Source organism: Salmo salar, chromosome ssa02 (assembly GCF_905237065.1).
Source record: "Salmo salar chromosome ssa02, Ssal_v3.1, whole genome shotgun sequence".
Classification (NCBI taxonomy): Eukaryota; Metazoa; Chordata; class Actinopteri; order Salmoniformes; family Salmonidae; genus Salmo; species Salmo salar.
Genome location: NC_059443.1, coordinates 20992502 through 21020328, shown reverse-complemented (window position 1 = coordinate 21020328; position 27827 = coordinate 20992502). Strand labels below are relative to the sequence as shown.

The window sequence follows — 27827 nt, the reverse complement described above, 5'->3', positions numbered from 1 at the left end:
ATGCTGAAAACAACTCCTCAATTGGGTTAAGGAATGGTGAATAAGGTGGGAGGAATTTTATGAGCACCCTCGGGTGGGTCACAAACCATTGCCTTATGATGTTTGATCGATGGAAACTCACATTATCACAAATGACCACATACTTTGGCAAATCCTCTCTAAACAGACCCCTCTCATCATCAGGGATGAGAGCCCTGTAGAGAGTCTCTAAAAAGTTGAGTAGATGCTGGGTGTTGTATGGCCCTATAAGGGGGATATGGGTTAGGACACCATGCTCCGAAATAGCAGCACACATGGTGATATTTCCTCCCCGTTGGCCTGGCAAATCCACAGTAGCTCTGTGACCGATGATATTCCGACCCCGCCTTCTGCATTTGGTCAGGTTGAAGCCAGCCTCATCCACGTATACAAAGTTGTGAGAGGGTTCACTTGATTCTAACTCCATTATACGCTATATCCCAGAACACACAGTTGAATTTGTTTTGGTAAGGAAGAGTGACATAAAATGTACATATATTGCATGTTCCTTCCACATCAATGGAAATATGTGCAGTTTATGCTTACTGTACTATGTATCACTATAAAATGTTGCTGTAAAGTAGTTACATAGATATATGTTTTACCTGTACATACTGGTACCGTAGCTCCTTAACTCTGTCCTCATTCCTTTGGAATGGTACACGGTACAGCTGTTTCATACTCATCTGGTTTCTATGCAGCACCCTGTCGATGGTTGAGATGCTAACCGTATGGATGTTTTCAAAGACATCGTTGTCTTCTATAATGGTCCTTTGTATTTCCCTGAGTCTCATGGCATTGTTTGCTCGGACCATGGTGCAAATAGCCTCCTCCTGTTGAGGTGTGAAAAGGCTTCCTCTGCCACCGGTTTGAGGTAATCTTGCAGTCCTATGTGGGGAAAAATGCAGTGATGCATCGCACACTTTCACATAGACAAAAACTATGCGAACACACATTTTACTGTAAAACATACAGGTGCAGTATGTATCTGTATAGAGTATATTTCTGTATGCTGTGAAATACAAGTGGACTACTGTAATATGAAGCATTGTAGGAAGTATACAGTATACTGCTTATATACAGTAACTGTGCACTGTACATTGGTGGACATACCTGTTCTCTCTTCGAAACGTTTGAACTATTGAGGACACGGTTGATCTCCCAATATTCGGCTGCACCGTTCGACCCGCCTCAGCCATTGTAAGGCCATGATTGACAACATGGTCTACAATAGTGGCCCTTATGTCATCAGATATGCGCCTATGTCCTCTTCTGCCTCTTCCTCTGTTTTGCCTTCCACCACGCATCCTTGCTCCTCTTCTTCCTCCTCTTGGCTGTTGACCCTGTTCGTTTCCTGGTCCATCCATTATTGGAAAATTGCAACTCTGTGTTGTGGTCTGTCTATATATGCTTGCCAATTGATTCTTCATGAGATGCACATTTGACAACTGGTTGATTGTTGGTTGAACTAACACTTTACATTCCTTCATGAGTGAGGGTCAATTTCACCTGCACCATTCATCAATTCACGTTTTTGTACAAAAGGTCTAATAGAAATGTGTAAAACTATGCTTGACAGTTTATGACAAATAGTTCAACAATTTTGCATGTAATGGCTTATGCAAGGAACTAATGCCTAGATGTTTTGAGGGGTAAGACTATTCAACAGAGAACCATCTACTATATTTTGATCAACATGACATGAGCAATTGAAAATGTGGAAAAAAGCTGACACTTGTACATTATCAATTGCAATATGTACAAAAGCAATTGCAATTTGTTCAAAGGAATAAGAAATTGCTTTAATGATGTGCACAAGTGACTAGATGATTTGGAATTTGTACAAGTAGTATCAAGAATGGCACTTTTGATCTAAGAAATGCACCAAAGCGACTGAGAAAAACTGTATTATGATTGCCAAATACTGCACAATTTAAACACTTTCCCCCCAATCCCCCCTTCCCCAAAACACATGTAAATATTGGACTATAACTTGTGCCTTCCTGTATTATACTTATGCTAAAACATTTATTCTGTTCTACTGAGCCATTTACTTTATGTTGGTATTCTTATCTTTTATAATTTCTCATTGTTGTTGCCTTGGCCAGAAGGAACCTGCAAGTGAGCATTTTGGCAAATAAAACTTGAAACAAAACGTCTGGTTACTTACAGGAGCATTTCATGCCCTGTTGGATAAGGCCATAGAGCAGAGAACCACAGTGATCACAGAACGTTGGAGAAGTGTAGGTCTGAGGTCTAAATCTGTGTTTACTCTTCAAGTCCTGAGAGAGAGAGAGAGAGAGAGAGAGAGAGAGAGAGAGAGAGACAGAGAGAGAGACAGAGAGAGAGACAGAGAGAGAGACAGACAGACAGACAGACAGACAGACAGACAGACAGACAGACAGACAGACAGACAGACAGACAGACAGACAGACAGACAGACAGACAGACAGACAGACAGACATGAGAGTAGTAAGTCATTGAGAGAGGAACATCCCCATGTTTATGTGTTGTGATAAACGGGGGGAAACGAGGAGAAATGAGGGAGAGATTGAGAGTGGTATATTCATGGCAACCAATTACATTTCTCTGCTGGGAAGAGAGTTCGATATGTTAATAGAATGTGTTCCTGGCGAAGGGTGTGTGTGGAGAAGTCTGAATCATCTCTATCTGCTTTTCAGCTTATCAGTTTCTTCCCCATCCACATCCCCTTCCTCTCTAACTGTCTGTCTTCCTCTCCTCATCCTCTCTACTCCCCAAACCCCATCTCACACCCTTTGAGCTTTACTTTGAGAACACCCCCCACCTCTTTCATTCTCTGCCAACTCTCGCTCTCTCTCCATCAGGCAGTTTCTGAGCCAAGCTCTTCCTCCCAATTCCTCCCTGTCAATCGTTCTCCCCCGCACACACACACACACACACACACACACACACACACACACACACACACACACACACACACACACACACACACACACACACACACACACACACACACACACACACACACACACACACACACACACACACACACACACATACTGCCACGTCCTGACCAGTAAAGGGGTCATTTGTCATTGTAGTTGATCAGGGTGTGGCAGGGGGTGTTGTTTTTGTGTGTTTTGGGGTTTGTTTGTTTCCAGGGGATATGTTCTAGTTTTCATTTTCTATGTTCGTTTTTCTTTGTGTGGCCGAGTATGGTTTCCAATCAGAGGCAGGTGTCTTTCGTTGTCTCTGATTGGAAGCCATACTTAGGCAGCCTGTTTTTTCCTGTGGGTTGTGGGTGGTTGTTTTCTGTATAGCCTGTGTGCCTTACGGAACTGTTTGTTGTTTGTTTATTTTGTTTGAGTGTTCTCTCGAAATAAAGTAAGAAGATGAGCAATCAACACGCTGCGCTTTGGTCTAATCCTTTAGACGATTGTGACACATACACTCATTTGTGTACACACTCTCCCTCTCTCTCCTTGACCTAATTTCTGATCCAGTTTATTTAGCTGGCAGATAAAAGTCTGAAAAAAGACAAATCTCTTTGAAATCCCAAAGAGAGACAGAGGGAGCAATCTGTTCACCCTCTCTACCTCTGCTCATGGCTTTCAGTCTTCCTCTCTCTCTTCCTCCCCCTTTCAACCTGGATTCCCCACTCCTCCTCCCTCCTCTTTGTTTTATCTTCTCCCTGTCATTCTCTCTCTTTCTCTTCCTCTCTCTTGATGGATTGGCGGGAGAAAGGGAGGAGTGAGGGAGTAGCCTGAAAAGGGGAAGTGTGGAGTGGAAGGATGAATGGATGGAGAGATGTAACGATCTATATAAGGATGAATGACAGTAAAGGCGGAATGGAGGAATGACAGAGGGACAGGTGTGTGTGTGTGTGTGTGTGTGTGTGTGTGTGTGTGTGTGTGTGTGTGTGTGTGTGTGTGTGTGTGTGTGTGGGCTGTGTGGAATGATAGATGGAGGGAGGGAGGGAAGGAAGGAAGGAAGGAAGGAAGGAAGGAAGGAAGGAAGGAAGGAAGGAAGGAAGGAAGGAAGGAAGGAAGGAAGGAAGGAAGGAAGGAAGGAAGGAAGGAAGGAAGGAAGGAAGGAAGGAAGGAAGGAAGGAAGGAAGGAAGGAAGGTGAGTGTAAAAGCTGGGAGTAGGTGGAAGATAGACTCACTTCTGTAGGAGCAGTGGGGGCTCCAGGACAGGTGAACGTTACATACTCGTGACATCGCTTGTGGACAGAGAAACTGCACACTGCCACAAAACACAGAGCAGAAAGACAATCAACACATTACTACATCCAAATCCATTTCATCCCTGTTTATAAAAAACTCATCTGATTCCAAGAATAATGTGGAAAATGTGTGTGTTCTAGTCTTTGTCAAATAAAAAAACAAACTGCTGAATGTCATTGTGATCAAGATTATTCACTAGTGGTTCAATGTCAAAAACACAATGCATCAATCAATACCAAGATAAAATATTCCTTCATCAATGATAGTATTGCCTTGACTTGCTCTTAGGGGTTAAGGCCTATAATTGCTGTTAACGTCTTTGGACAAATGCATTTGTAAAATGTGTAATAAAAAAAATGGTAATGATCGGATGATTAATGGTAACTTATGATCCAATAATCCTTACCTTGACATTGAAATCCCTGCTTTCCAATTCCCCTGTGTGGAACAAACCATAACACAACACAGAAACCATCACTGATCTTACATACCACACAACTGAAAGGACTGGCCTGCTCAGTGGAAGATAAGCAGATGGGCCTGAACAGAAAGACATGCATCATTTGGTGCAGTGCTGTAACCCACCAATAATCCAATGTTAACAAATCAAGATGGCTATTGCAATTATAGATATGGCTCCTTCTTTTGTTTGATCAAATAACAGCAGCCGACAAGGACACACTTCGGCCATAAAGCCTTTGTCAGCAGAAACCCTCAGAATTACGGGGGTGTTGTGTTAAATACATGTCCTGGTGACAGCTTTTATGGAATAAAACAGCAGAAATACAGTGAGAATGTCTGAGAGTTCGCTGCAGGACATCTCTATAGATTACTACACTTACTGTAGTGCTGATCAGGTCAACTAGGAAGGGGGGAGGGGGGTGTTATTGCCTCTCTCACACACACACCAAACACGCATACACCCCTCCTCCCTCCACCTCCTCCTCCCCCTCCTCCTCCTCCTCCCCCTCCCCCTCCTTTTCCTCCTCCTCCTCTTCCTCCTCCTCCTCCTCCAGAGTTACAGTCTTCTGCTTTCCTGTCTCCTTAGATCTTAATTGAATAATTAAAGCCATTGATTGGCTAAAGAGTCCACTCAGCCAGTTTCCTGGTTGTGAATCAGCTGCTGATTAAAAGGTAAGCAGCAGAGAGGTGGGAGAACAACACCCTACAGAGAGAGAGCCCTTGAGGATCACACTGAAGTACCCCCCAGGTTCATCTCAATAGTCACAGAGAGTTCTCATCTCCTCTTCTCATCTCCTCTCCTTCATCTGCACTGTCTGACAGCGACAGGCTTGTGACCTAGTGAAGGAGGGGAAATGACATCCGCCATATTGGTTTCACCTCTGCAGTGTTTCCATATCAGCACAGATGAAGGAGAGGAGACGAGGAGTGTAAACCACTCTAGGTGGTTCAGTACTATGACAGTTCTTTGTACTGTCCACCAGAGAGTGCCAGAGAGGCAGAGCTACATTAGACAGGCCAAACAGCACCACCTGATGGTCATAGGATAACAGGACAGAAGACAAGCCAAAAGCATCTATCTGGAGAATCCTATTATATTAGGAAAGTAGGGAAAGGGGGATACCTAGTCAGTTGTACAACTCAATGCATCCAACTGAAATGTGTCTTCCACATTTAACAGAACCCCTCTGAATCATATTAAAGATACATATCTATTTATTCAGCCATACATCCACCACATATAAATGGCTGTCATATGAGAATGTGTAGCGATCTATTCCTGTACCAGGGGAATGGAGAGGAGACCTTGTGAAGTCTTGACAAAGGCCCTGCAGGAAGAATATTGACAACAGAAAGTCTCCTTTCAATCCCCTGGTGTTTGTTGTCAATAGCATACAGCCCCTAGAGGATGTGATTTGAACTGTGTAGTACTGATCTCTTTTATCATGTCTATTGTAGGAAACCAGTAGAATCTCCACAGGGAGAAAGGGAGAGATGGAGAGATGGAGAGATGCCTGTAACTCGTGTGTAAGACTGCTGTCTGGAGTGCTATGGTATTTTTGTGATGTGTATTTTTAAACGACCAAACCTAAATCTAAGAGAGCGCTACCATATCTATCTTTTCTCCTTTGTTAAATAATCATAATGTAACTTTGACAGTCATTCACCGAAATATACTGCAAACTTCCCAGAGGCTGTTGGCTAGAGGAGAGGCCTGCACTCAGCCTACCCTCTCCACCATATGTCCACACACACATCCACGCACAGAGACGAGCACACACAGATTCTACACTGGCCTGCTTTGGCTGTGTCTGCCAGAATGAGCTTACTGTACATGCTACTGGGCTTCCAACCAGTCTTGGGTCATGTATGGTGACTGTGTGAGCATGAACATGTGTGTTACTGTGTGTGTTTTGTGTCTGTGTACACACACTGCACATTCTAATGGTGTGTGTGTGTTTTACCAGGTGAAGTTGGTGCAGTGGCTGCAGTTTTAGAGTTAGTGGGAAGTTTGAAGAGGTGGTCAGTGAACTATAGAGACCTGGAGTGTTTGTGTAAGTGTGGGTTTCTGCAGATTCATAATATGTGTGTGTGTGTGTGTGTGTGTGCGTGCGTGCGTGCGTGCGTGCGTGTGTGTGTGCGTGTGTTACCAGGTGAAGGCTGTGCAGGGGCTGCAGTTTGGATGTTTGCAGAGGCGAGCTGGGAACTAATGAAACATGTTTTCTGTTGTGTGTATTTAGCTGTGTGCGTATTTAGCTGTGTGTGTATTTAGCTGTGTGTGTATTTAGCTGTGTGTGTGTGTGTGTGTGTGTGTGTATTTAGCTGTGTGTGTATTTAGCTGTGTGTGTATTTAGCTGTGTGTGTGTATTTAGCTGTGTGTGTATTTAGCTGTGTGTGTATTTAGCTGTGTGTGTGTGTGTGTGTATTTAGCTGTGTGTGTATTTAGCTGTGTGTGTATTTAGCTGTGTGTGTGTATTTAGCTGTGTGTGTATTTAGCTGTGTGTGTATTTAGCTGTGTGTGTGTGTGTGTGTGTGTGTGTGTGTGTGTGTGTGTGTGTGTGTGTGTGTGTGTGTGTGTGTGTGTGTGTGTATTTAGCTGTGTGTGTATTTAGCTGTGTGTGTATTTAGCTGTGTGTGTGTGTGTATTTAGCTGTGTGTATTTAGCTGTGTGCGTGTGTGTGTATTTAGCTGTGTGTGTGTGTATTTAGCTGTGTGTGTGTGTATTTAGCTGTGTGTGTATTTAGCTGTGTGTGTGTGTATTTAGCTGTGTATGTGTGTATTTAGCTGTGTGTGTATTTAGCTGTGTGTGTGTGTATTCCGCTGTGTGTGTGTGTATTTACCAGATGAAGTCAGTGCAGTGGCTGCAGAAGGTGGGCTGTTTGAAGAAGCGAGCGGTGAACTGGTGGTCCTTGACCTCGATGATCCTCTTGTGTTTCAGCGCCCCCTTCCTCTGGAACACTGGCACCCTGGGAGGGGGGGAAAGGGGGGAGGGCAGGGGAGAGGGAGTGGCCACGGGGGAAGCCAGGGTCAGGGGGGAGAGGGAGGGGGACGGGGACACGGGAGTAGACATGCTGCCTGGAGGGATGGAAGGAGAGGGGAAAGGAGAGGTGATGGAGAGGAGGGATGAGACGATGGAGAAAAAGAGGGTTGAGTGTTACAGAGGAGAGACATGGAAAGAGGGAGAGAGAGGAGGGTAGAGGACAGATGGAGATGAGAGGGGTGGATAGTAATAAGAGGGAGTAGGGGAGAGGTGAAGGGATAGAGAAAATATTACATGACACAAACAGGGAAGAGAGGGATGAGCAGAGGGAGAGAGAGAGAGTATAAAAGGACCCAGACAGGGGACAGAGGGATGAGCAGAGGGAGATGGAGGGAGAGGGAATGTATAAAAAGGAGAGAGGTTAATTCACACATTGAGACAGAGCTCTCCTCAGAGACCCAGAGACACAGAACGATTAGTGAAATTCACACTGTGTCCCACATATGTCCCACTTCATACTCACTCACTTTCTCTCTCACCCAATCTATCCTCATCGCCACGCCATGCCAACTGCAACCTCCCACATCCCCCTGACAACCAAACACCCTGGGTTGCCCTGACAACCAAACACCCTTTTCGCATGTCAACTGCACCTCCTGTTGCACCCCCCACTCCAATATTAGAACTGGTACCATCTCTGTCCTTGTCTCCTTCCTCTTTGTCCTGATTTGATATTGTGTTAATTTCTCCATAAAAGTTTGGAATGTATTCTCATGCACAGTTTATATGAGTCAAAAGTGAGGAAAGAAAAACTATAGCAATGTGAAATATTTAACTGAGAGAAGAGGAGTAGTTGTCTGCTAGATGATAAATGAAATCACAACAGAGATTGAATGAATTAGTAAATAAGCCGAGAGCGTACAGCATAGCAAACAGGACCTGTTGAAATGATTATGGCACACCGGAAGATGGAGGAAATCGATCCAATGGGTGAATACCAGAGATAGGGAGGGCTGAAAGAACACAGAAACAGAACAAACAAGAAAAAAGGGAAATCCTCAACACATAAGGAACAGAGTGGAAAGCTGCGTGGACATAGAAGTGGAAGGAGGAAAAGAGAGAGAGAGAGAAACAAAGAGAAAGAGAGAGACATTACCTGTATTTGTGGTTGTTTGGGCTGACAGACTTGATCAAAGAGCAGGCTTCTCCTCTTCCTCTCCCCCTCTCTTTATCTCTCCTCCTTTGATAGGCAGCCTGCTATCGCTCTGAACCTGTCGCTGGTCACGACAAAAAAGAAAAAGTGAAGGAAAGAGAGAAAGGCAAGTGGTGGCAGGGAGGAAGAGCTGGGAAAAAGAGCTGCCTACATAAAAATAGCAAATAACAAGGGATGAGATTGAAGCTTTCGAAGAACGAGAGAAGACAGAGGAGGAGTGGACTGCTATGTATCCGGTAAGTTAACCCACACAGGGTGAAGAGGGGGAAGAGATGGAGAGATGGAATTCTCTTTTCAAGATTGATTCTGTTTTACCAAGAGGAAGACGGGATAGGAGAGAGAGAGAGGAGAGGAGAGAGGGAGAGAGAGAGAGGAGAGAGGGAGAGAGAGAGAGAGAGAGGAGAGAGGGAGAGAGAGAGAGAGAGAGAGAGAGAGAGAGAGGAGAGAGAGGAGAGAGAGAGAGGGGGGAGGGAGGGGAATAGGCAGCAATTCATTTTGAAATCTGGGTTACATCTCTCTGGAGAGAGACAAAGTGAGAGAGCAAGTGATGGAGGGAGAAGAAGGGGGGGGGGGCATTTTGCCACCATCACTATGGACTAACACCAACCAACAGTCTAACACTTCCTACAGTGACAGACTGATAGAGAGGAAGGAGTAAGACAGAAGGATGCCCTTGATAGATCAGTGTCTCTAAACAACACCAGTCTATCAAGGGTTAATCATCAATATCATGGTACACAATCTGTTGCCTTACAACTAGCTAACAGGAGTGTTGGCAGTAATGGTTGGACCATATTCAGAACAGCCTGTGGAAGGATCAAGGCCCATTTGCTGTGAATAACTTGGTAATTATTCCAGTGGAATGGAGATAGGGAACAGTACTGTTATTCCAGTGGAATGGAGATAGGGAACAGTACTGTTATTCCAGTGGAATGGAGATAGGGAGCAGTACTGTTATTCCAGTGGAATGGAGATAGGGAACAGTACTGTTATTCCAGTGGAATCGAGATAGGGAACAGTACTGTAGCATGGGTCTATGTACAACCAGTGTTGGTTATCATTAGTCATCTCTGGTGGTAGAGGGAGTGAACCATCGCCTCAATACTGTAGTCCCTCTGTACCTCAATCCAGGTCACACTGAGGTTCATGGGTAATGCAGTTTCTCAGAGAGGGGCGTCTGGTGTTATTTAGACACTACTCACATGGTGAGAAAGGGTTTTAATGGAATACAAGCAGACACACACACAGAAGGTTTACCACCTCATACGAGACAGTAGTAAAAATACACCACTGACATTGAACAGAGAGAGGGAGAAGGATGGACGGCGTGAGAGAGAAAAAAGAGAGAGAGCGGTCGAGAGGAGATATACTGTGCAGACAGGGGATGAGGTGATGAGAGAGAGAGAAATGGGCTGATGGAGAGGGACGGAGAGATGGAGAGAGGGATCGAAGGGTTGAAGGTCTAATTAATGAAAATGTAGGTTGTTAGTCTCCTGATGAAGACACCGCCACAGAATTAATTAACTATTATAATTAGCAAGATTGTTAGAGAGCAAAATGGTGTCAGCGAGCAAGATAAGAGTGTGGTTTGTGTGTGTGTGTGTGTGTGTGTGTGTGTGTGTGTGTGTGTGTGTGTGTGTGTGTGTGTGTGTGTGTGTGTGTGTGTGTGTGTGTTATCTCCACATGATACATGTCATTTGAACATTAGCCTTCCAGCTAGCAGCAGACAGGGAGTGATCTGGCCTTCCTTTCAGTCACGTTGTTACATTCTCACAGTCTGTTTGAATTGAAATTGCTTCCTGTCACTCTGTCCCATCACACACTGACTCAGTCACTGGGCTACAGGAAGATAATGATTTGTCATTGTATGACTTCACCACTAACAATCAGGTGATCACAGCTCTCCTTCAGAGCCAGACTGACAGATCCCCTGAATAAGGTCTTATGCTTGCAACATCTTCTCCTGTTATTTATAAAAATGTATAAATGATGATCAAACCAAAGCTAAAACCAAATTAAATCAAAAACGTTACTTCCCTGTTCGTTCTGGCTTCTCTGTTTTATTCCCTCATAACATTCACTATAACGTTCACTATAATATTTACTGTAATATTTACTACATTTACTATAACATTTACTATAACATTTACTATGACATTACTAACATTCACTATAATATTTACTGTAATATTTACTACAACATTTACTATAACATTTACTATAACATTTACTATGACATTACTAACATTCACTATAATATTTACTGTAATATTTACTACAACATTTACTATAAGATTCACTATACCATTCACTATGACATTTACTAACATTCACTAATACATTCACTAATACATTCACTATAACATTCACTATACCATTCATTATAACATTTACTATAACACTTACTATAACACTTACTATAACACTTACTAACGTTTCATAAATCTGTTCCTTTATGTTTTTTAAGCTATACTGTATTATGTGGAACCATAAACAAGCAATCTATCTTCCCAAAGTAAGAGGAACAATATGAGACAACAACATGGACCTCAAAGTTTATACTCACTGGTAATTCAACATGGACCTCAGAGTTTATACTCACTGGTAATTCAACATGGACCTCAGAGTTTATACTCACTGGTAATTCAACATGGACCTCAGAGTTTATACTCACTGGTAATTCAACATGGACCTCAGATTTATACTCACTGGTAATTCAACATGGACCTCAGAGTTTATACTCACTGGTAATTCAACATGGACCTCAGAGTTTATACTCACTGGTAATTCAACATGGACATCAGAGTTTATACTCACTGGTAACTCAACATGGACCTCAGAGTTTATACTCACTGGTAATTCAACATGGACCTCAGATTTATACTCACTGGTAATTCAACATGGACCTCAGAGTTTATACTCACTGGTAATTCAACATGGACCTCAGAGTTTATACTCACTGGTAATTCAACATGGACCTCAGAGTTTATATTCACTGGTAATTCAACATGGACCTCAGATTTATACTCACTGGTAATTCAACATGGACCTCAGAGTTTATACTCACTGGTAACTCAACATGGACCTCAGATAGTTTATACTCACTGGTAACTCAACATGGACCTCAGAGTTTATACTCACTGGTAACTCAACATGGACCTCAGAGTTTATACTCACTGGTAATTCAACATGGACCTCAGATTTATACTCACTGGTAATTCAACATGGACCTCAGAGTTTATACTCACTGGTAACTCAACATGGACCTCAGAGTTTATACTCACTGTTAATTCAACATGGACCTCAGAGTTTATATTCACTGGTAATTCAACATGGACCTCAGATTTATACTCACTGGTAATTCAACATGGACCTCAGAGTTTATACTCACTGGTAACTCAACATGGACCTCAGATAGTTTATACTCACTGGTAACTCAACATGGACCTCAGAGTTTATACTCACTGGTAATTCAACATGGACCTCAGAGTTTATACTCACTGGTAACTCAACATGGACCTCAGAGTTTATATTCACTGGTAATTCAACATGGACCTCAGATTTATACTCACTGGTAATTCAACATGGACCTCAGATTTATACTCACTGGTAATTCAACATGGACCTCAGATCTATACTCACCGGTAACTCAACATGGACCTCAGATTTATACTCACTGGTAACTCAACATGGACCTCAGAGTTCATACTCACTGGTAATTCAACATGGACCTCAGATTTATACTCACTGGTAACTCAACATGGACCTCAGATTTATACTCACTGGTAACTCAACATGGACCTCAGATCTATACTCACTGGTAATTCAACATGGACCTCAGATTTATACTCACTGGTAACTCAACATGGACCTCAGATCTATACTCACTGGTAACTCAACATGGACCTCAGATTTATACTCACTGGTAACTCAACATGGACCTCAGATTTATACTCACTGGTAACTCAACATGGACCTCAGATTTATACTCACTGGTAACTCAACATGGACCTCAGATCTATACTCACTGGTAACTCAACATGGACCTCAGATTTATACTCACTGGTAACTCAACATGGACCTCAGATTTATACTCACTGGTAACTCAACATGGACCTCAGATTTATACTCACTGGTAACTCAACATGGACCTCAGATTTATACTCACTGGTAACTCAACATGGACCTCAGATCTATACTCACTGGTAACTAAATAAAAAAACAATGCACATAAAATGGCCAATAATGTGTGATTCTGTAATCTGCAGTATGCTTTGTAATATCGGATGTGGTTCACTTGTGAGTATCTCACAGTGAGTGTGTAAGAAAGAGAGTGTGTGTGAGAATGCCCGTGAGTGTGTGTGAGAACGCCCGTGAGTGTGTGTGCATGTATCCAGACGGCTATCTGAGCATGTTTTACAGTCATGAGTCCCGGGCTATAAAAGAGAGACCAGGCAGTGATGCATTATGGTCATAAACCTGGGAGACAGACACACAGTGCAGTATGACAAACACACAGATATAGAACCACTGCTTGATACAGAACAGAAAGACAACACCGTAAAGAAGATGGGCAAGTAAACATCAGATGGAAAGAATTACGTGTCAAATAAAAGGCTGGAAATAGAAAGACAGAATTGGAAGAGGATTTATAATGAATGAGAGGTGAGTGGTTGTGAGTTGTCATCATCATCATCATCATCATCATTGATATGACCATTAAAACTATAATCAAAATCAGTGTTACGTATAATGTTGAAAATGGATATCATGAGAGAGAGACAGATACAGAGAGAGAGAGAGATACAGAGAGATACAGAGAGAGAGAGATACAGAGAGAGGGAGATACAGAGAGAGAGAGAGAGAGATACAGAGCGAGAGAGAGAGGGAGATACAGAGAGAGAGAGAGAGAGAGAGAGAGAGAGAGAGAGATACAGAGGGAGATACAGAGAGAGAGGGAGAGGGAGATACAGAGAGAGAGGGAGATACAGAGAGAGAGAGATAGAAAGTGAGAGAGGGAGGTACAGAGCGAGAGAGAGAGGGAGATACAGAGAGAGAAAGAGGGAGATACAGAGAGAGAGAGAGGGAGATACAGGGAGAGATACAGAGAGAGGGAGAGGGAGATACAGAGAGAGAGAGAGAGAGAGAGAGAGAGAGAGAGAGAGAGAAAAGATATCCATGCTAGTGAGATGAAACTTTGGCAGATGATCATCCATTGTAGATGACAGGGGGAAGTTGATAATCTTCATTGCGCTAACACACAGCATTCCACACACACACACACACACACACACACACACACACACACACACACACACACACACACACACACACACACACACACACACACACACACACACACACACACACACACAGACACACACACACACACACACACGAAAGCATTGTGAATAATAATCGTTTCAGATCAATAAGGTTGGAGAGCTGTCTGGTTCGGCCAGCATGTGTTTTACTTCACATAACAACCACACTCATTTTGCTGATCTTACTGTGTTGTATTGTGCTGAGTTGAGCTGAGATCCAGACAGATAACCTGCAGAGTAAAAAAAAACAATGCTTCTGCATCAAAACACAGGAAACACATAATCATTATCACATAACTAATTCTCTCAACTCTCACCCCTTCTTCACTGTTGAAAATGTCAAACAAAATACAACTGTTACAAATGCTTTTGTCAGAGATTATAAGACACACACACACACACACACACACACACACACACACACACACACACACACACACACACACACACACACACACACACACACACACAGAGAGAGCGTGTGGTGTTTTAAGGTGTGATCAGCTCTAGCTTGTTTAGCTCATTTGTCCCTGCGCACCGACGTGGCTGATGTGAGGACGGCTGAGTGGCTGATGTGAGGACGGAGCAGCGAGGGATTGGCTGATGGGAGGACGGAGCAACGAGGGATTGGCTGAGTGGCTGAAAAGGAGACAAAGATTAAACGGAGAAAGGATGCTGAGGTGTTTTTGGGGGTTCAGAGATCAAGCCGAGAGGTTCTAGAACCCTGCGGTGCTTCCTGTGTGTCAATGAAAGAGAGACAGCAGCATCCTCCTCCTTTACCCATGTGTGAGAAAGAGAGAGAGAGAAAAAGAGAGAGGTATAGAGGAGAGAGGGAAGGAGGGAGGTATAGAGGAGATGGAAGGAGGGAGGTATAGAGGGGAGGGCTGTTAAGCTCTGCACCACAGGCAGGTGTTTCAAATCCTCCCAGGTGCTGCTCTGATCAGTACATGATCAATCCACTCCGCCACAGCAGGGACCTGGGTTAGTGAGTGTGTGTGTGTGTGTGTGTGTGTGTGTGTGTGTGTGTGTGTGTGTGTGTGTGTGTGTGCACGCATCCATGTGACCCAGTAGTGTGCATTTGTATGTGACTGAAGACAGAGAGAGTGTGAGAAAGGGGAAGAGAGTGAACGTTAGAGAAGGGGAAATAGAGAGATGGAGAGAAGTGGGAAAGAGAGGAAGGGAGGGATAGAGCTATAACAACTGGTGTGAGAGGTCTTAATGACATTCAGCTCAGGGTCCTGGGAAGGTACCAACACACATCCACCCTTAACCCCCAGGCATCAGTGGAGGTCTGACAGGATTGAAAATGTGTTAGTAGCATGATAATACCTCAAACTTGCCTTCTGATCATTCTGATTCATTTTGCTTGCCTTCAGGCGTTCACATGCTTCCCAGCCGAAACAGTTCGGAAGAATTTGTAGATACAGTACCAGTCAAAAGTTTGGACACACCTACTAATTCAAGGGTTTTTCTTTATTTTTACTGTTTTCTACATTGTAGAATAATAGTGAAGACATCAAGACTATGAAATAACACATATGGAATCATGTAGTAAGCAAAAAAGTTTTAAACAATTTTAAATATATTTTATATTTGAGATTATTTAAAGTAGCCACCCTTTGCCTTGATGACAGCTTTGCACACTATTGGCATTCTCTCAACCAGCTTCATGAGGAAGTCACCTGGAATGCATTTAAATTAACAGGTGTGTCTTGTTAAAAGTTAATTTGTGGAATTTCTTTCCATCTTAATGCGTTTGAGCCAATCAGTTGTGTTGTGACAAGGTAGCAGTGGTATACAGAAGATAGCCCTATTTGGTAAAAGCTCAAGTCCATATTATGGAAAGAACAGCTCAAATAAGCAAAGACAAATGACAATCGATCATTACTTTAAGACATGAAAATCAGTCAATCCTCAGCAAAAACATCAAAATTAATGACAGATTTCTTGATTTGTCTTAGATTAATTCTGACTGGCTACGGCGTCTCAAAATGAACAAACAGTACTATTGCTGCTTTTTTCTACTTTTTCAAGCGAATGTCTTTTAAGGGAGTATGGGAGCACACTCAGTCGGTTGTAGGCGCCAGCCGAACTGAAGCCTTTACACCTATTCAATCCTCAGGGATCTACTTAGGTGTCAACATGGTAGAGCAGCGTTTCCCAAACTGGGTCCTCAGGACCCCGAGGAGGGCACGTTTAGTGTTTTGTCCTATCACTACACAGCTGATTCAAATAATCATCAAGTTTTGTTCAGTTGAATCAGCTGTGTTAGTGCAAAAAACCAAATGTGCCGTCCTCGGGGTCCAGAGGACCGAGTTCGGGAAACACTGGGGTAGAGGGTAAGAGGTAGTGAGTTGGTGTTGGGTATGTCAAGCTCAAACTCAAACTCCTAGTTCAGGGACTGGGTACAAATTGCCCTTAGGTACAGATCTAGGATCAGCTACACCAGGAATGGACAACTTTGATAGGGGTGGGGGGCCGCAAAAAAATCTGATCTCATCATGAGGGTCCGCTCCTGAGTGGCGCAGTGGTCTAAGACACTGCATCTCAGTGTAAGAGGCGTCACTGCAGTAGCTGGTTTGAATTCAGGCTGCATCACATCTGGCAGTGATTGGGAGTCCCATAGGGCGGTGCACAATTGGCCAAGCGTCGTCCGGGTTTGGCCGGTTTGGCCGGTAAATAACAATTTGTTTTTAACTGACTTGCCTAGTTAAATAAAAAAATGTAATGCCTCACCGGTCTGCATACCCACATCCATAACCACACATGCAGGCCCCAGCCTTTTGTGGGCCCTAAGCAACATTTTGTTGCCATAGGGTGCAGAGAAATGTTTGAAGTTTTTAAGCTAATTTCTTGCACTTCTACACATTTTGCCCTGCTTTATGCCATGTTAATATGATATCTGAGTGAGAGTGACTTACAAAGTCAATTGGGGACCCGGTAATTCGACCATGATTACAAGTTTAGACAGCCGGCTAGACTAACTTACTAATGTAAGTAAGCTGACATGGTGTTAGGTGGTGTTAGCCATGTTAGCTGACATGGCTAATTGAGTGACTATCAGTGACTGACATAACAAGAGAAAAACCATAACAAGAGAAAAACTGCTGATGCACAACCAAATTTGTGGAAAACTGTTAATGGACTCTTGATCAGTATATGGGCGTCTTCCTCCTCTTCCTGCCTGTTAGCCAATCTTATTAGAGCATGAAGTCATTACAGCATATACACAGAAGCACCAGAATGCAATTAGCCATTAGCCAATCAAATAGACAAAACAGGTCTAATTAGCAGATAGAAAGCTCACGGGGACGAGCATGCCTGTAATAACACGCCTTTAAAACCCCATCACCGCTGTCAGATAATATTCTGTGTCAGGTTGTGTGGGGACGAGATCGCTTCCTATGCGTCAACGAGCAGGGTATTCCCACTGTGGTACTAGGAATAACGTGGAGGCCTTAAACCAGGGTTGGGGTCGACTTCATTTAGACTCAGCTAATTCAGGGAGGGACTTGAAAGTTTAATTGAAGAATAACCGCCACTTTTGGATCCGCCTCCTGAAATGGAATGAAATTTATCCATAGATAGTTTTGTAATGGTCTATGACAGCATCTATAAGCTGCTATGAATAGGGTTATAATGCAAAATAAGGCTTTATATGTATTTCAAGGGATTAGGTGTGACGGTTTTCGTAAGGAGGAGACCAAGGTGCAGCGTGGAGAGTGCTCATGTTCAAATATTTATTTTAACACAGAACACTATATCAAAACAATAAACAACGGAAAACAAACGTCACGTTCTGCAGGCTATACTAAGCTGTACAAATACAAGATCCCACACTGAAGGAGGAAAAAAGGGCTGCCTAAGTATGATTCCCAATCAGAGACAACGATAGACAGCTGCCTCTGATTGGAAACCATATTAGGCCAATCAAAGAAAAAGACAACATAGAAATATAACACATAGAATGCCCACCCCACACCCTGACCTAACAAAATAGAGAAATAAAACGTCTCTCTCAGGTCAGGGCGTGACAGTACCCCCCCTCCCCCAAAGGTGCGGACTCCCGGCCGCAAACCTGAACCTATAGGGGAGGGTCCGGGTGGGCATCTACCCAGGGTGGCAGCTCCGGTTCGGGGCGTAGTCCCCGCTCTGCCAACTGATCCCTCCGCTTTTGTGCCACCGGACCGTGGATCGTCGTCGGAGGAACCGGACCGTAGATCATCGCCCGAGGCTCTGTACTGCAGGCCGCCGCTGGAGGCTCTGGGCTGCAGGCCGCCGCTGGAGGCTCTGGGCTGCAGGCCTCCGCTGGAGGCTCTGGGCTGCAGGCCGCCGCAGGAGGCTCTGGGCTGCATGCCGCCGCTGGAGGCTCTGGACTGCAGACCGCCGCTGGAGGCTCTGGACTGCAGACCGCCGCTGGAGGCTCTGGACTGCAGACCGCCGCTGGAGGCTCTGGACTGCAGACCGCCGCTGGAGGCTCTGGACTGCAGACCGTCGCTGAAGTCTCTGGACTGCAGACCGTCGCTGAAGACTCTGGACTGCAGACCGTCGCTGAAGGTTCCGGACTGGGGAACATCGCTGGAGGTTCCGGACTGTGGGCCGTCTCAGGAGGTTCCTGACTGTGGGCCGTCTCAGGAGGTTCCGGACTGTGGGCCGTCTCAGGAGGTTCCGGACTGGGGACTGTCACTGCAGGCTCCATGCCATGGATCATCACCGCAGGCTCCGCGCCATGGATCACCACTGGAGGCTTTGTGCCATGGATCATCACTGGAGGCTCCGGGCCATGGATTATCACTGGAGGCTTCGTGCCATGGATCATCCCTACAGGCTCCGGGCCATGGATCATCCCTACAGGCTTCTTGCCATGGATCATCCCTACAGGCTCCGGGCCATGGATCATCCCTACAGGCTTCGTGCCATGGATCATCCCTACAGGCTCCGGGCCATGGATCATCCCTACAGGCTTCTTGCCATGGATCATCACTACAGGCTCCGGGCCATGGATTATCACTGGAGGCTTCGTGCCATGGATCATCAGTATAGGCTCCGGGCCATGGATCATCACTGGAGGCTTCGTGCCATGGATCATCACTGGAGGCTTCGGACCATGGATCATCACTGGAGGCTTCTTAAGTGGAGCCGGAACAGGTCTCACCGGACTGGGGAACGTTGCTGGAGGCTCCGGACTGGGGAACGTCGCCGGAAGCTCTGGACTGGGAACTGTCGCCGGAAGCTCTAAACTGGGAAGGTCGCACTGGAGGCCTGATGCGTGGGGCTGGCACAGGTGGCGCCCGACTGGTAACACGCACCTCAGGGCGAGTGCGGGGAGCAGGAACAGGACACACCGGACTGGGCAGGCGCACTAGAGACCTGATGCGTGGGGCTGGCATAGGTGGCACCAGACTGGTGACACGCACCTTAGGGCAAGTGCGAGGAACAGGCCCAGGGCGTACCAGACTGGAGAGACTCACTGGAGGCCAGGTGCGTGGAGCAGGCACAGGATATTCTGGGCAGTGGAGGCGCACTGGAGGTCTCGAGTGTAGAGCTGGCACAACGCGTCCTGGCTGGATGCTTACTTTCGCCCGGCAAATGCGGGGCGCTGGCACAGGACGCACTGGGCTGTGAATGCGCACTGGCGACACAGTGCGCGGAGCCGGCGCAGGATATCCTGGACCGAGGAGGCGAACTGGAGACCAGGAGCGCTGAGCTGGCACCACCCTTCCTGGCTGAATGCTAACTCTAGCCCTGCAAATGCGGGGCGCTGGCACAGAGCGCACCGGGGTGTGAATGCGCACTGGCGACACCGTGCGCATCACCGCATAACACGGTGCTTGCTCAGTCACTCGCTCCCCACGATAAGCACGGGGAGTTGGCTCAGGTCTCCACCCTGACTCTGCCAATCTCCCCGTGTGCCCCCCCCCCACCCCAAAAGTTTTGGGGGGGCTGCCTCTCATGCTTGCCTCGTGGTTGGTATAGTGCCTCGTAATATCGCCGCTCCTCTCTCGCTGCCTCAATCTCCTCCCTCGGACGGCGATACTCCCCAGCCTGACTCCAGGGTCCTTTCCTGTCCAGAATCTCCTCCCATGTCCACTGGTCCATACCACGCTGCTTGGTCTTATTGTGGTGGGATCTTCTGTGACGGTTTTCGTAAGGAGGAGACCAAGGTGCAGCGTGGAGAGTGCTCATGTTCAAATATTTATTTTAACACAGAACACTAAATCAAAACAATAAACAACGGAAATCAAACGTCACGTTCTGCAGGCTATACTGAGCTGTACAAAAACAAGATCCCACACTGAAAGAGGAAAAAAGGGCTGCCTAAGTATGATTCCCAATCAGAGACAACGATAAACAGCTGCCTCTGATTGGAAACCATACTAGGCCAATCAAAGAAAAAGACAACATAGAAATATAACACATAGAATGCCCACCCCACACCCAGACCTAACAAAATAGAGAAATAAAACGTCTCTCTCAGGTCAGGGCGTTACAGTACCCCCCCCCTTCCCCAAAGGTGCGGACTCCCAGCCGCAAACCTGAACCTATAGGGGAGGGTCCGGGTGGGCATCTACCCAGGGTGGCGGCTCCGGTTTGGGGAGGAAATCAAATATTTCGTCTGAGTGTTATGTTTGGCACAGTTGAGTCTTTGAGTTGAGATTTAAGGCAGAGTGTGTGATGTGTGACTGTAGTTGGGTTGAGAGTTGAGGCTGGGTGTGTGATGTGTGACTGTAGTTGGGCTGAGAATTGAGGCAGGGTGTGTGATGTGTGACTGTAGTTGGGCTGAGAGTTGAGGCAGGGTGTGTGATGTGTGACTGTAGTTGGGCTGAGAGTTGAGGCAGGGTGTGTGATGTGTACTGTAGCTGGGTTGAGAGTTGAGGCAGGGTGTGTGATGTGTACTGTAGCTGGGTTGAGAGTTGAGGCAGGGTGTGTGATGTGTGACTGTAGTTGGGTTGAGAGTTGAGGCAGGGTGTGTGATGTGTGACTGTAGCTGGGTTGAGAGTTGAGGCAGGGTGTGTGATGTGTTCTGTAGTTGGGTTGAGAGTTGGTGCAGGGTGTGTGATGTGTGACTGTAGTTGGGTTGAGAGTTGAGGCAGGGTGTGTGATGTGTTCTGTAGCTGGGTTGAGAGTTGGTGCAGGGTGTGATGTGTGACTGTAGTTGGGTTGAGAGTTGAAGCAGGGTGTGTGATGTGTGACTGTAGTTGAGTTGAGAGTTGAGGCAGGGTGTGTGATGTGTTCTGTAGTTGGGTTGAGAGTTGAGGCAGGGTGTGTGATGTGTACTGTAGCTGGGTTGAGAGTTGAGGCAGGGTGTGTGATGTGTTCTGTAGCTGGGTTGAGAGTTGAGGCAGGGTGTGTGATGTGTGACTATAGTTGGGTTGAGAGTTGAGGCAGGGTGTGTGATGTGTGACTGTAGTTGGGTTGAGAGTTGAGGCAGGGTGTGTGATGTGTGACTGTAGTTGGGTTGAGAGTTGAGGCAGGGTGTATGATGTGTTCTGTAGTTGGGTTGAGAGTTGAGGCAGGGTGTGTGATGTGTGACTGTAGTTGGGTTGAGAGTTGAGGCAGGGTGTGTGATGTGTGACTGTAGTTGGGTTGAGAGTTGAGGCAGGGTGTGTGATGTGTGACTGTAGTTGGGTTGAGAGTTGAGGCAGGGTGTGTGATGTGTGACTGTAGTTGGGTTGAGAGTTGAGGCTGGGTGTGTGATGTGTGACTGTAGTTGGGCTGAGAATTGAGGCAGGGTGTGTGATGTGTGACTGTAGTTGGGCTGAGAGTTGAGGCAGGGTGTGTGATGTGTGACTGTAGTTGGGCTGAGAGTTGAGGCAGGGTGTGTGATGTGTACTGTAGCTGGGTTGAGAGTTGAGGCAGGGTGTGTGATGTGTACTGTAGCTGGGTTGAGAGTTGAGGCAGGGTGTGTGATGTGTGACTGTAGTTGGGTTGAGAGTTGAGGCAGGGTGTGTGATGTGTGACTGTAGCTGGGTTGAGAGTTGAGGCAGGGTGTGTGATGTGTTCTGTAGTTGGGTTGAGAGTTGGTGCAGGGTGTGTGATGTGTGACTGTAGTTGGGTTGAGAGTTGAGGCAGGGTGTGTGATGTGTTCTGTAGCTGGGTTGAGAGTTGGTGCAGGGTGTGATGTGTGACTGTAGTTGGGTTGAGAGTTGAAGCAGGGTGTGTGATGTGTGACTGTAGTTGAGTTGAGAGTTGAGGCAGGGTGTGTGATGTGTTCTGTAGTTGGGTTGAGAGTTGAGGCAGGGTGTGTGATGTGTTCTGTAGTTGGGTTGAGAGTTGAGGCAGGGTGTGTGATGTGTACTGTAGCTGGGTTGAGAGTTGAGGCAGGGTGTGTGATGTGTTCTGTAGCTGGGTTGAGAGTTGAGGCAGGGTGTGTGATGTGTGACTATAGTTGGGTTGAGAGTTGAGGCAGGGTGTGTGATGTGTGACTGTAGTTGGGTTGAGAGTTGAGGCAGGGTGTGTGATGTGTGACTGTAGTTGGGTTGAGAGTTGAGGCAGGGTGTATGATGTGTTCTGTAGTTGGGTTGAGAGTTGAGGCAGGGTGTGTGATGTGTGACTGTAGTTGGGTTGAGAGTTGAGGCAGGGTGTGTGATGTGTTCTGTAGTTGGGTTGAGAGTTGAGGCAGGGTGTGTGATGTGTGACTGTAGTTGGGTTGAGAGTTGAGGCAGGGTGTGTGATGTGTGACTGTAGTTGGGTTGAGAGTTGAGGCAGGGTGTATGATGTGTACTGTAGTTGGGTTGAGAGTTGAGGCAGGGTGTGTGATGTGTTCTGTAGTTGGGTTGAGAGTTGAGGCAGGGTGTATGATGTGTTCTGTAGTTGGGTTGAGAGTTGAGGCAGGGTGTGTGATGTGTGACTGTAGTTGGGTTGAAAGTTTAGGCAGGGTGTATGATGTGTGTTCTCTCTCTCTCTCTCTCTCTCTCTCTCTCTCTCTCTCTCTCTCTCTCTCTCTCTCTCTCTCTCTCTCTCTCTCTCTCTCTCTCTCTCTCTCTCTCTCTCTCTCTCTCTCTCTCTCTCTCTCTCTCTCTCTCTCTCTCTCTCTCTCTCTCCCTCCCTCCCTCTCTCCCTCTCTGAAAACCAGGCCCACCCACACACACACCGACACACAAAGATACACAGACGCATAGGGATACACATAGACGCACAAACTCCCAAACCACAGATATGTTAGCAACATAAACACCATTAAAGACAAAGACACAGAGAGGGGTTGTTAAGAAACACAGAGACACCCTGTGGTTATTTAAAGAGAATCATATTTTTATGAAGCAATTCTCAGGAGGTAAGTGCAGCACTGACCCGCCAGCCCAACCCCAGACAGACCATGCCAAAACAAACTAACTCATTTAGATCAGGGTACGGACCAGACCAGTCTGGGCTGTACACGACCAAGCGCCTTAGCAACCCACCTTAGCAACCTGCCTTAGCCACCCACAAGTATACAGGTATACACAGGTACACTACACAATCATGACAGTTTCTGGGTGCTGTTCCAAGATCACAGCAATGATAGCCTGGTTGCCAGTCTCTTTCTGCTTTAGCAAACGTATCTCAACACTATTATATAATAGTGCCACTAGATTTTGGAACGCAGAAACAGATGGAGGACAGCCACCAGGCTAAAACACTGTTGGGTGGATCAATGACACTGAATTCCATTTGAGTCTGGATGACTGAAAGTGGTGGTCCTATGATACCTGTATGGACCACAGTGAATGAGCTGTGTAATGACTTAACCTAGCATCATGTTTAGATGTAGCTCTTATGTCACTAGGCCTGGTGAGTGCAACACATACCACTCCTATTTTTCCTTGAAATTGTTTCATGGCGAAACGCCGATGAGGACCCTGTTTGAACTCGGGAGTGCCATGCATTTTACTTCCCGGGTCAAAGGTGACAGAAAACTGAAACGTAAGGATGAATCATGACCATGGACCAATGACTGATCAGAACTCGTGGTCTAATTTGATCTTAGAGTGGACTGAAGACATGGACGACAGACTGTAAGAAACAAAAATAGCATTTGACAAATGTAAACAGAGCAGCACTGAAAGGTATTATACAGACCAGTGAAACACAGTTCTCCCTTACATATCTTATCACATATCTTATCATGTATCTTATCATATATCTTATCACATATCTTATCATATATCTTATCACATATCTTATCACATATCTTATCATATATCTTATCACATATCTTATCACATATCTTTTCACATATCTTATTACATAATTTACCACATATCTTATCCCACACAGAGTAAGGAGAGATAAGCCAAAAGAAAACAGACAACTCAAAGCAATTATGCAAAGAAGTTCTGCAGCCAAAACGATCTAAAATGTATATATTTCTTTTTCTATCCAACATAATTGAACAGCACAACCTTAATCTGCACAGACATGAGACTGATAAGGTATAGTAAGATGAGTAAGATGTTAACCTTGATGATCCAATCATTTAGAGCGTGTGAGTGTGTGTGCGTGAGTGTGTGTGATGGAGGAATTATTGGCGCGTTGCTACAGAGTGTTGCTCAGTGGGAGCTCCAGGAACGAGGAACGATGAGGTCCATTGGCAGAGAGATGTATGTGTGTGTATTAAATATGCATGCAGAGCACTGTGTGTGTGTATGTGTGTAAGAGTGTGTGTGCAAGGTGGCGTGTGTCTGTCCGCACGCATGTGTTTGTGTGTGCGTGCGTGGTATTATACAGAATCATGCCGCAGTGGGGCTACAGACTACACATCTATACATGCACCCACATACATTCAATAACACACACACACACATACTCAAATGTACACACACACATGACTGTGCAGCCCTATACTTTCAAACAAAATCACAGTCGCATACACACAAACATGCACACACATTCCTAATGACCTCCAGATATTTCTGATTAGAAAACATAATGTTCCTCGGAGAGTAGAGCGCCAGCCAGGCAGTATCGCTACCAGTCACTATACAACACCATCCCAGTGTTATCCACTATGCTGTACAATATCACACCATGCAGAACAGCACAGCTCAAACCGTGTGTTTTCAGTATGCACACACACACACCTCTCACAGCCACAACACTAGAACACAACAAAGTGTATTTCACAATCAAAACGTATCCAAACAAAAGTCTAAGCCATTCACATGTACATTTTTTCTTGACAAAATGATTGATAGCACGTCACATTTCCATAGTCAGAAAGTCATCAGTCCAGTTTAAGATGTAAGTAATAGAGAGCACACACATGCAGTGCAACACCACCAAGTTAACCTTCAAGCACTGTTCCAAGGTCAGGTTTAATTGTTCAATCCCCAATGATTATGGTTAGGACTGGTTGAGGGAGAGCAGATCCTAGACCAGCGAGGGCAACATGAAGGACATTATGCTACATTATATTACCCAGCAAGCACCAGGTGGGGGTGGTGTACCGGACGCCATGGCAACGCCATGGGAACGCCATGGCAACACCACTGCAACATAGCAACTAAGGTCTGTTGCTGCCCGGCAGTTTGGTACAGCCCAGACTTGCTACAGTGGCATGGTCGTCAGATACACACTTCAATCACATCGTTAATAACATTGTTAATTCATGAATTCATCAATCAATTAATTGATCATCATCTTCAACAATCAGTCAAAAGGAGCAAGAACACAGTATCTACTGGTCTCTGGGTTTTTTTGCTAAGTGAGAGACAGACGGAGGGATAGACAGATTGAAAAAGAAAGATGATCAAATAAACTAAACTAAAGGAAAATGTAAGAGTTAAATAAATGACAGATATGATTTAGAGGTGAAAAGACTAGTCTGGAACAAACCGCTAAAATAATGGATGATAGATGGAGACAGAGAGAGAGAGAGAGAGAGAGAGAAAAAAAAGATGAATAAAAATAACAAAAAATATATATAATGTTAGGTTGTACAACAGTTAGTGACAGACTGATAGATATATTAGATACAGGTAGATGATAGAGAGATTAGACTTTTTTCTCATCTTTTTTTGTCACAGGCACTAATGTCTTCACAGTCATATAGGAGGTATCCAAATTCAAAATGATTTCAGTGTCTAGAATTGCTACAAAGCTAAAACATTTAAAACTAATCATCTAACACTTCCTCCAAGTGTACCAAACTTAACTCATATATATATACCTGTATGTATATATATATATATATGTATATATTTATTTGTACATATATATTTCTGTATAGATAAATGATAGAATTTGTAAATGATAAAATTGAATACAATAGTCAATAAAATATCTAAGTTAAATCACAGTATAACATGGTACATTCTCAAAAACATAGTATATATTAATATATTCTTTTTTTCTCAGCAAAAAATGTAGCTACAGGGTTTTAAAAGTCACTTCTGTTCATGCAGTCACAGACTTAAGTATTAGCGCCTTGATACAACTCAATGATGCTCGATGACACAACAGGGTTCAGCACTCCTGATTGGTTTAAAATGACCTCGTTCCAAACAGTACAACTGTTTCCACGGTTTCCACTGTTGGGGCGCTGGGACGAGCGAGCAACCTCAAGGAAAGATGGCCGCCCTGGGTCCTAAGCTTTAGCTAGAGTACAACTACACAAACCCCTCCACTGCAAGCCTCTGGGATTTCAATCTTCTAAACATGCAATGATTTCTGGGCTTTTCCAAGGTGTAGGGGGGCAGAAGGATCATGGGGACGACAAAAGCATCTCTCTATAACTATGATAAATTGTTTCCAAAATATGGCCCCTTGACAAAGCAGTATGTGCAGTAGAGAAAAGTAAAATGACAGCCTGTCTTTATTCAGAAGTGGAAGGTGTTTTGGGGAGGGGGGCCTGGACTCAAAAGACCGTCCAACCTTTTGATCTGTAACAACATGCACAAACCCAACTCGATGACATAGTCCCTCACAAAGCAGGATCAAGCCCCATTAAGCCCTCCATTCCAGCCAGGATCAACAGCATCCCAAAAAAGGTTACAAAGTCTAAAAGTTCTACATCATGTCAAAGCTACATTCAACTAGGAGAAGCTGGGGGTTCGGCTGTGGGCTGGTCTCAGAGTGGAGTAGAGAGCTGAGGTGAATAGGTCATACCCATGGAGAGCATGACGCTGCATGACACAGCTCTTTTAGATGACCCACACACAGAAACACCAAAGCATGGTACGGACTATCGTTTTGGTTTAACAATGTATTTTGGCACTTTAATGCGCTGTCTGTTTATTCTCTGTTTGACACCTGTTGAGTTGTTCATAAGGTGTAGCCTGAGCATGGTACTGTTCAGATGACCTGATCTGTAAATCACCTGCACTTACACACTAGTTCTTCACAGATCCTTACTGTGTAGAGATGAGTGGATCTGAGCAGTGCCTGGCCTAGGCCCACCCCGGGGAACAAACCAACAGGCCTACAGGTTGTCATACGACTCAGCACTCCAAGTACTATCAGTCTGCCATTGTATTATCATCACATTAAAGAGGGCAATATTGCTATTGATGACTTATTCCAGTCTTTTTTAATGACAGAACACAGTTAAATCTCTATGTCCCACATAGTAGACTCCACTCCCACATAGTATTCCCCTCATAGTGGTAATACTACATCCGTCTCGCTGTGAAACTACATTT

The 27827-nt window shown here is 45.0% G+C and overlaps 1 protein-coding gene across 1 annotated transcript in view; it reads right to left on the bottom strand.

The window, feature by feature from the left end:
- Positions 1-9222, bottom strand: part of LOC106594733 (protein kinase C alpha type) — a 45281-nt gene extending 36059 nt beyond the window's left edge. Inside the window, exons 1-5 of the mRNA XM_045699865.1 lie at positions 8825-9222; positions 7529-7763; positions 4633-4664; positions 4166-4245; positions 2189-2300 (exon numbers count right to left, since the gene is read on the bottom strand). Of these exons, the coding sequence (XP_045555821.1) occupies positions 2189-2300; positions 4166-4245; positions 4633-4664; positions 7529-7758 (454 nt within the window). The 5' untranslated portion in view covers positions 7759-7763; positions 8825-9222. The remainder of the gene's footprint in view (positions 1-2188; positions 2301-4165; positions 4246-4632; positions 4665-7528; positions 7764-8824) is intronic.
- Between the last annotated feature and the right edge of the window lie 18605 nt (positions 9223-27827).